The sequence below is a fragment of the Haplochromis burtoni genome, unplaced genomic scaffold, assembly GCF_018398535.1.
Source record: "Haplochromis burtoni strain Fernald_Lab_line unplaced genomic scaffold, NCSU_Asbu1 Contig_267, whole genome shotgun sequence".
Taxonomy (NCBI): Eukaryota; Metazoa; Chordata; class Actinopteri; order Cichliformes; family Cichlidae; genus Haplochromis; species Haplochromis burtoni.
In genome coordinates this window covers 843520-853425 of record NW_024582628.1, presented here as the reverse complement: position 1 = coordinate 853425, position 9906 = coordinate 843520, and the positions used below count along the sequence as shown (strand labels likewise).

The following is a 9906-nucleotide window of genomic DNA, read 5'->3' as shown; positions in this document are numbered from 1 at the left end:
TGACAGGTGTGCCAGCAGGAAAGAGTAATAATAAACCACATCCTGAGTGTGAAATGCACTATACACAGGTACACACACACACAGATCTTTATCACCAGGTTCCACATTTATTTACAATTTTCCCAGGTTATGACTGAACACAGTCTGAGAGCTGTCGGTCCCAGCTGATTTCCCTCTCTCTCCGCTCCTCTCGTCTCACTATAAAAAGGGAAGGAAACCATTATCAGTCCAAATCGCCATCAGCTGTTCTCACCAGCATCTCCAGCACCGCCCCGTTGAGCCCACTGCACCACTCCTCCCACTGCACCACAGGTTAGTTTGCTGTATTGTGATGGAATTAAAGTAAAGAACAGTGTGTGAGTGGTGCAGTGGCTGTGGTTTCATGGTCAGAGTTAGGTAACATTAAGTATAGCAGAGATTTATAAGAATTTTTAGCAGATGATGCTGAGATTCCTGCTAACTTTATACCATCTAGAAAAAAAGACAGCATAAAGAGTGTACTGTCAGTGTAAAAGATGGAAATCAGCCAGGAAAACTCATGAAACATCTGCTCGAATTCAGTTGTGAATCCACACATCCACAAAGAGCAGGAGGTCAGCTGATCACTGCCTGGAGACTACGAAAATCTACTGGAGCTCTCAAAATAGAAATTAATGTGCATTATGACTCATTTCCCCCCCACTTAGCCTTTACAACCAATTACATTCAAGTGAGACAATGCAGCGTGTAATAGCAATAGGCAAATACATGACAAAAAAAGCTAGGGCCTTCATCTGGGTCGGAATTTTCTCCAGGACCCACAGAGTAGCGATCAGAAAAAAGACAAATAAAAGAAGGGAAAAAAAGGTGTATACTGGGGGGAAAAGCGAACTAATTCTGATATGCGGGGTGCACAGGGAAAAATTATCAATATGCTTTTTGTGACTTTTTTCTTTTGCTGGCGTGTTGTGTGATTTTTCTAATGTGAAATATGTGCCGAAGCTCCAGAAGGTTGGGAAACACTTCTCTTCAATGTAGGGAAGAGACAATAGATATGTAATTTTCTTCAGATTCTAGCTGGGTTTAATTAGAATTTTTGGTTTGCATCCATATCTACTGATATTATTTTATCATTATGTTAAAATAAAGGTTCAATTAGCTTTGCATAGAAATAGAAACGTCCTCCAAGAAGCTACTTTTTGCTTTCTTTAAGTACATTTCAGATCTTGTACATTTTTACTTTTACTTGAGTAAAGAAGTTGAATCAGTACGTCAACTTCTACTGGAATACTTTTTTAACAGTAGTGTTTCTACTTCTACTTAAGTATAGACTGTCTGTACTTCTGCCAACTCTTATGTGGCCCAGCTTTTGATGCTGGGAACTGCAAGACTTTATTAGCAAATAAAAGTATAAAACCTTAAGGTGCCACTGTATACTGCTGCAAGAAATAGTCCTGGGAGCCCAGGGTGGCCTTTTAAGGTATCGATGACCAAAAAAACGTAAGGATCAACTTAGTGCTTGTAAAACCACAGGCAGATCCACTAGTACTTTAAGTGGTATTGGGTTATGACACAGAACCCCAAATACCTGATCAAGAGAATAAACTTTTGCAGCTGTCAATGGATCACAGTGCTTATAGAAAGAGGCACAATCCTGAAAACACTGCAGATCCCAGGAACAAGGAATAACTTACCACGCTGATGAACATAGCTCTGAAAGAGACCAGGTGAAACAGTTGAAAGGATAAATTTCTGTTGTGCCCAGGCTGGCATTCATCTTCGAAAAGATCAATTTTACAGATCAGCTCCCCTAATCTACACTTGTTTATGGATGCACTGTATCCGAGTTCCCTGGTTACAAGACTGAGGGTCATACCAAGACCAGACTAACTATTCTATGGTCCTGCTTGCAAGTAGATAAGCAGAAAATTGACTAGCACATTTTTACACTTCCATATGCAAGCCTGGAAATTTCACACATTTTAAGTGATAAAATAGTAGAGTTCCTTGGGATCGAGTTTTGCGCATAGCTGCTGTAAGCTTGTCGTTCTCGCCAGACTGACGGCAGATGATCTGCTGATGATCTCTCCAGTTTTAAAGGTCATTAATGTGCCCAGATGTATAGAAATACACAGCTGAACACATCTGTTAAGTTTAAGCTTAACTTTAGACTGTTTACCATGTGCAATGTATTCTGCTCTGCCACACTGAATATGTATACAACCTGCCTGAGCAATGGTGGACGCTATTGTCCTTTAGCAAATGTTTTCCACTGAATTAGACATCAAGTTCTAATTCAGTTATGGTTACAGTTAATGTATACTTGGGTATTGTAGTCTCCATTGCAAGTATTTTATGTAGCATGTCTGTAAACTGTTACTTGCTGGTCTGAGTTCACTCAAACTTGCTGTTAGACGATAGCTTGTCTGAAAACAAAGTCAGAAAGCTGTTATGAGTATTGCCACCAAAAATGTTTGCAGGTACAGTAGAACTGAGTGTAGAGTTCCATAATAAGACAAGACAGTGTGCATTATTTGTTTTTAAATGGAATAATTGTGCATTTTTCCATTTGACTTTCTTTAAGTTACTACTGTTGTACCAAAAAGAACGAAAAAAAAAAGTTAATTGATGGGAGTTCCCCACTCCAGAACAGCTGATCAGCATCTTCATCCTCAAATGGTGTTTGTCTACTAAAGTAAAATTTTATTAGGCCAAGAATGATTTTTAGGCTACTGAAAGAGGAAGTGTAGTAAATGTCATTTGATGTAGAATTTTGGATGAGTGTTTTTAACTCTGTCCCACCCTGCTCAGCCCTCGATCTCTTCATGGGCTAAAGAAAATACAGTTAGCTGCTGTTCATTCAACTCTGATTAACTTCCCTCTAAGTGCATAAATCTGTAGAAGAAAGCTAACATGATTTGCCATGGCAGTGTAAAGAGTTTACATTTAAATCCAGTAAACTGAGGTATGAAAATATCAGTGTTGACCATATTTCTCATAGGATGGGAGGAGAAAAGGACCTTTATGTTTGCTCAGAAAAGCAAATTAAACACTATGTGCACCCCAACTATCTGCACAAAGTTTTCCTGTTACTGACCAAGTTGAACTTAAGTGTCGGAACTCCAGAAAGGGCTAATCAAAAACAAAACCCTAGATTACAATCTCTGGGTTTAATGCCTACATTCTTGCAATTACTGTTCTTTGCAAATTTCAAGCAGATCAGTAGGTCTTAAAATTACAGAAAAAACAAGCAGGAATTCAAGAATATTCTTATTCACACTGGAAAGCTGGTCTTCGATCCACCCATTCCTGGGACATTTGAGACTTCCCTGGTTAAGGCACAGTCTCCGCGACATGCCAACAGCTGGAGAGAAATAATGTAAACATATTTGCTTGGGTGGAGAAAAAAAAAAAGAAGTTCTAGGGTTAAGCATAAGTTTAAACTGCCTTGAATCCATGTGTATGTAAAATGTTAATGCATCATTTTCCTGGTCAGGGAATCATTGGTACTAAACTGCCAATGTGTAGACTACTCAAGACAGACACCACAGCTGAAGTTTGTTGCAAATCAGTATATATATGAATATGCATATCCAATTTGTTGATTAACATTTAAAATGTGTATACAAGTATATCTAAAGCACCCACACCCCTCCAAAAATAAAAACAAAAACACAATTTAAAAAAAAGATACATGTCCCAAGAACTACACCAAGAAGACTACAAATCACCACAATCACTAAAACAGTTGTCAATTTTTTTTTAACTCCTGCAGCTACCTGGATTAGAGCAATGCTTTGTTGCCCATGTTGAAGTTTGTATAGTAAATCTCAGGTAAACTTTGGAAATGACTTGCAGCAAACCATAGAGCCTGCAATCAGATCCATGCATTCATAATCTTGCCAGTGTTCATCTAGCAGGCTTGTTCTCGTAGGGTCAGTAAGCATGAGGCACATTAGAATAAAATGGTGACTGAAGGTTTGCTTAAAAATTACAATGTTACAACATAAAAGCAATCCTTTGAGTATTCCATTCGTTAGACTCCATCTAATCTTCTGCTTCAGCTGCTGCACCTCTTCTCTTAAGCATAGTCATCCTCAAATGGCCTTCATTTGTCTCCTGTAGGGGAAGAATCTCATTAGGCCAAGAATAATTTTTGAACTACTGTAACAAGAAGTGTAGTAAATGTCATGTCATGTAGAACTCTGGATTTGTGTTCCTACCTCGGTCCCACCCTGTTCGGCCCCCCTTGGTCTTTTTGTGACCTTATAGGGGGGATCCCACACACAAAACACCCGTTTCACGCTACAGCACTTACCTTGCATTTGATGAGCTTGAACAGATGATAGGACAGCATGTCCTCTTTCATCAGCATAAGACTGGGTGCCACTTTCTGTTTCAGTCCACCTGAAGACAAAGGGGCCAAATGCAACAGTGATACAAGGTTCGCTTTCCCCGTCTAATGTTTGTAATCAGTTGTGAGATGTTTACCCGTGTACAGACTGACTATCACTCCAACAATCACAGTTGTGATGAATCCAATGACAGAGAAGTAGAGGTAAGAAGGAGAGTGCCAGTTACGTGTCAGCAGATGTCTGGTGAGAGAAAAAAAAAGGCACTTAAGCTTTCACACAATAATGAACTACAAAGTTTCTGATCACACGATATATACACCGCCACACTTACGTGGCACCATCTTGCACTTGAGCCATGGTAAATGAATTCATCTGTGTTGGAAGATCAGTGGTCCAGTTGAGACTGCCAGGAATGGTGAAGTTACAACCCTGGGTGCTTAGTGACAGAGGTCGGGTCATCTCAGGGTCAGCGTAAGACAGCATGGATCCGAGGCTTACAAACAGGGAAGCAGCGAACCCAAATGCAAGACCAAACAAACCTCCCTGCAGACAGACCAGTAGCTACACAGTGAAGCTTCCATGTGGTTCACATCAGGGTAGAACTGAATTCAAATATCGTCTTCCTGTGACTTAACGGGACTGTCCATTTCCTGCTTAAGCCTAAATACAGTTTCTTTTGTGGATTTTTGCTGTGAAAGTTACTTAATTTCTTCTTTAATTCATGCGTCACTTGTAAATAGAGTCCCCTGTTGTTTAAAAGATACATACACCATGCCCTGAATTTTTAATAACAAATCACATTGATGATTTGTTATCTGCAGTTCATGGGGATACCATTTAGCCAATTTGTAATCCAGATTCATTTCTGATGTTAAGGCAATATAATGAAATCAAAGCAAGAGTGAAAAGTCGAAGACGTACCGTGGAGTTGGCAAATGGGCACAGGATGCCCAACACAAACAGACCAAACATAGGACTTCCACTGACCCCACCCATGATGATTCTTGCCTGTGAGAGACAGCCGAATTGAAATCTTAAATGCCACACAAACATTAAAGATGTTCCAAGTGTTTGGTAGGCCACATTTAAGATTCATGCATTTTCATGTTGTAACTTGTATCAGATTCTCACTACCTGAGCAAGTAGTCCCATAAGTGATGCCAGGCCAGCCATAGAAACACACAACCCTCCGATACCGCAACCTGCAACAACATCGTGTAACAAGTGACATTTTAATCATGAAGATTTATTAACTAATTCAGCTTTAGCCTCAGTCACATACCAGTGCTCAAAGGACAGTTAATCATGTACTGTGAACAGATCAGGTACGTACTCAGTGCTCTGGAGATGTGAAACAATTGTCTGTCAGTCAGTGTGACATTTGGCTTGATCAGGTCCTCTAGAGTCACTGCAGCCAATGTGTTGATGATTGATGAGACTGTGCTGAGTTTAATAAAAGTTATTAAAATGTCTGCAACCATTCACGTAACATTTGACAATCATTTAACTGATGGAACCAGCTAGGAAACAAGATGCATTAAGTACAGGATGAGGCCCAGCTTTTGATGCTGGGAACTGCAATACTTTATTAGCAAATAAAAGTATAAAACCTTAAGGTGCCACTGTAAACTGCTGCAAGAAAGAGTCCTGGGAGGCCAGGGTAGCTTTTCAGGATATCCATTACCAAATATGGCAGCAGCTATGAAGAAACAAAGATCAATTTGGTGCTTGTAAAACCACAGGCAGATCCACTAGTACTTTAAGGGGTATTAAGTTGACACAGAACCTCAATACCTGATCAGAAAAAGAAATTTTTCCAGCCGTCCATGGATCACAGTCCTTATAGAAAGAGTAGAGGCACAATCCTGAAAACACTGCAGATCCCAGGAACAAAGAATAACTTACCACGCTGATGAACACAGCTCTGAAAGAGACCAGTTGAAACAGTTGAAAGGATAAATTTCCATTCTTGCCAGGCTGGCATTAAGAAAAATCTATACTTGTTTATGGATGCACTGTATCCGGGGCCCCTTAGTTACAAGACTGAGGGTCCTTAAATCATACCAAGTCTAGACTTTGAGTATTCTAGGGTCCTGCTTGCAAGTACACTGCACTTAATAGATTTGACAAGCGGAAAATTGACTAGCACATTTTTACACTTCTATATGCAAGCCTGAAAAATTTCCACATTTGAGTCTAGATTCACACATTTTAAGTGATATAGTATTGTTTCAGTTACAAAATCCTCCCATCAAATTGTGACTCACATTCTGGCATGAGTGATGCTCTTGCAGGAGTTGTATCTCTGAACCTGAGTCTGGCTAGTTCCACTGGTCATTGTCCAGCCAAGTGTTCCACCGATGGATATGGTCCAAAAAGTATGTCGCCTCAGAGGGTTCAAGTCAAAACTGGGAAAACAGTATACCTATGAATCATCTAAAGTGAAGTGAAAATTGTGCAACTTTATTCATATTTAAAAAAACAAAAAACTGCAGCCCCTAATGATTTCACGCAAATGCATCAATATGACCCGTAACTCCTTATATGACTGTGATGATGGATGACTAAGAGCCTACACAGATATATCAATGAGGTTTCCAGGAAAAGCTGGCCTGGTGTTTGTCACAAGACAATGCTGTAGTGAAAAGGCAGAATAATATTTGCTCAGAAAATAAAGTTAATGTGATTTTAAACCCCAGCACTGTAACATAATATTCAGCATATTTGCAATCTATCCAAATAAGCCCGAGTAAGAGTAGATTAGAGTATGCTAATATGGTCAAACATGTCAGAAGTTGCTGCAGGGATGTCAAAGTCTTAGCACTGCAGGAGACATGGGCCGAACCAGTCACACTTCCTTTCTGTACAGTTTAATTATACATTTAAATATAGCTGCAAGTCCATCAATGGACCATCTTAAAATGTAAGAAATGTGTAAAAGTTTAAAAATTGTTGGAGGTCTTTACTGTTGACCCACTTTAAAAAACAAAACAAAAAAACAAAAAGAGATAATTGATTGTTCTTTCTTATCTACTTTGGTCAGAGTCTCTGGTAGACCAATTATGGCCCCTTGGCCTTATGTTTGATACCCCTGGGCTATTGAGTCGTTTTGACTTATTCATTTAGAGCTGTTTAAAAAAATTTTTTTTAAAAGTTTGCCTTTACCTGGACAATCACTCCCTATATTGGGCTTCAGCCACAGTTCTTTGGCTTATTTTCAGACAATAGTACAGAAGCAATTTGTTTCCAGAAGTTCAGTCTATCAACGTGCCTAGTTCAAGTACTGTGATTTAAATCCAAGTAAAGAAAGCAGTGCTTTTGTTGCACTCAGTTCCAACAGTGGGGCTCAAATACACAAGTACACTTAAGTTAAAATTTGAAATACACTTTAATGTACTGTACATTTCTATCATTTGAATTATGTTGCAGAATTGTACTCAATTTGCTAAAACAATTCCTCAGTATTGAGATGCAAGGGTTTGAATATGCAGGCTCTTAAAGTTACTTTACTTTCTTCCCTTATACTCACTCCAGAAAGTTCAGTCTTCCTCCTTGTTGTGAATTGGACAGAATAGAGACTCCTCCTTCTAAGAAGAGACACTTGGATATGACACAGAGAAGGCCTGCTAACATTATTCCAACCTAGAAGATAAAATCGGATTATATCAAGACATTTACCCCACTGCTACAACTAGAATTCAAGTTTAATTGTGATTTAGAATTAAAGCCAAATGTCCTGGCACTCGAAATGGACTCATTTGATATTCTTCTATGTAGGCTATGTAGCATTAACAGTAATCTTGCGTGTCGAAGCCTACCTGGAAAACATCTGTCCAAACCACTGCCTTCATTCCACCCTGCAATAATGAGCCCATTTAAATCCAGACAGCCAAAGCAAGAAACAGTTCAGTTTAAGGGAAATGTATAGCAGAGAGAGATGACTTTTGCAGCTTTTGTTGTTCCATACCAATGCGCAGTATGCCGTACAGACCATTCCTGTTACCACGATTACCACCCACAGATTCCAGCCAGTCACTGCAGAGAAGTGGGAACATTTAAGATACTGGTCACTCAAGTACCCGCAAGTTTACTTGTGCAGTAATGTTTCCTGAATCTGTCAGCTTTGACCTGAACATACCTTGATTTAATGCGAGGGCTGGAGCATAAATCGCAAGTCCAGACAAGAGGAGCTGTGGTAAAAAAGGACAAATAGCCATCTGGTTACAGATATGTGGCCCTAGCCAAACAAGTCTTAAAACTTGCTTACTGCCATACTCACTGCTCGAATAATAGCGAGGAATGTTACCAGCAGACGGGTTACTTTGTTATAACGCAGCTCCAGATACTTGGTAGAGAAGACAGTTACTCATACAGCATCCAAACAGACTTTTTAAAAAACAAACTAGTGGTGCATTTATTGTACCATAGAGCAGTCTAATTAAAAAACAAATATTTTATTACACAATAGATCATTACTGGTTTAACCAGAAGCCAAATAAGCTGATATCTTCCCTTTAAATTACAGACGCGCTTCTGGTTATTATACACAATCTGCAAAAAGCTACTACACTCACCTGAAAAGTGCTGGTAATGGGCAGCCTGTAGAAGACTGGGAGAAAGATCTCACATGTGAACACCTGGGCCAGAAAATACCCGAAGCAAGCATACCCTATGATGGCTCCATAGCGGTACACCTACAGACAAGCAGCGTTTCCAATTTAACAAACAGGAAAATGAGCAAGACCATGAAACACATGCAGGTTTATAAAGTTTTAGCAATTCACACAGTGGGGCTATTGGAGCAGTAGACTTGAAATACTAACAGGAGTCCAACCCTGAATAAATGTTTTTACTACTGCGTGGATGTCAAACTCATTTTTCATCGTGGGCCAAATGGACTGGACCAGTAAAACCAGTGTCAGTGTAAAGACATTTAATGCACATTTCATCTGAGATATTTTAAATATAAAAGTCATACTTCCAATAATACAGCTTGGAATATTTTATTAGCTAACAGAATGTTTTTATATTCCAAGTCATAAACTCAAAGTCAAATTTCTATGCAATTAGTTTTTCTGTTACTTAAATGTTGTATTAATTGCCACAAGGAATGTCCTTATACTTATGAAAGTACAGTTTAAAGTCATAAATATTCGCAGGGAAAGTTAATCACAGGAAAAAATGAAAGTGCAATGAGAGAATTTTAATCTGAGGCCAATCCCGCCACATTACCTCTACCGGAATGGATATCAGTATGATGGACGACAGGTCGCTGGCGGTCAGTGACAGGGAGACGGGCAGAGCGGTGAGTTTTCGACCTCCGGTTAAGAATTCCTGGGTATTTTGCTGACTTCTTCTGATCCAAGCGTAGTATAAGCCGATGGTTGCGGACACCAGCAGCATCAACACAAAAACTGCATAGTCCGCTATGTGCAACGAGTCAGCTCCAGCCAAGTCCTCACACATTTTGTTACAAGTGTTACGGATTCAAATATTGGGGATGGATACAAGAGGAAAAACCACAATAACAACACTGGTCCGGCCGGGTTGAGTCAAACGATGATTTTAATGA

The 9906-nt window shown here is 39.5% G+C and overlaps 1 protein-coding gene across 2 annotated transcripts; it reads right to left on the bottom strand.

Annotated features, from left to right (window-relative positions):
* Positions 1-2929: 2929 nt before the first annotated feature.
* Positions 2930-9897, bottom strand: LOC102306036 (sodium-coupled monocarboxylate transporter 1). Of its 2 annotated transcripts, XM_005939251.2 has the most exons (17): positions 9567-9897; positions 8909-9028; positions 8614-8679; positions 8473-8524; positions 8302-8369; positions 8153-8191; positions 7864-7976; positions 6602-6742; positions 6129-6258; positions 5945-6033; positions 5668-5777; positions 5469-5536; positions 5256-5342; positions 4666-4877; positions 4471-4574; positions 4298-4386; positions 2932-4098 (listed from the first exon to the last, which is right to left on the bottom strand). In XM_005939251.2, the coding sequence occupies exons 1-17, from the start codon at positions 9798-9800 to the stop codon at positions 4027-4029; spliced, it is 1794 nt and encodes a 597-aa protein (XP_005939313.1). In that variant the 5' UTR covers positions 9801-9897; the 3' UTR covers positions 2932-4026. The 2 variants fall into 2 exon arrangements, with proteins under 2 accessions (XP_042083480.1, XP_005939313.1); XM_042227546.1 differs by lacking the exons at positions 5945-6033; positions 6129-6258 and having other exon boundaries at positions 2930-4098.
* Between the last annotated feature and the right edge of the window lie 9 nt (positions 9898-9906).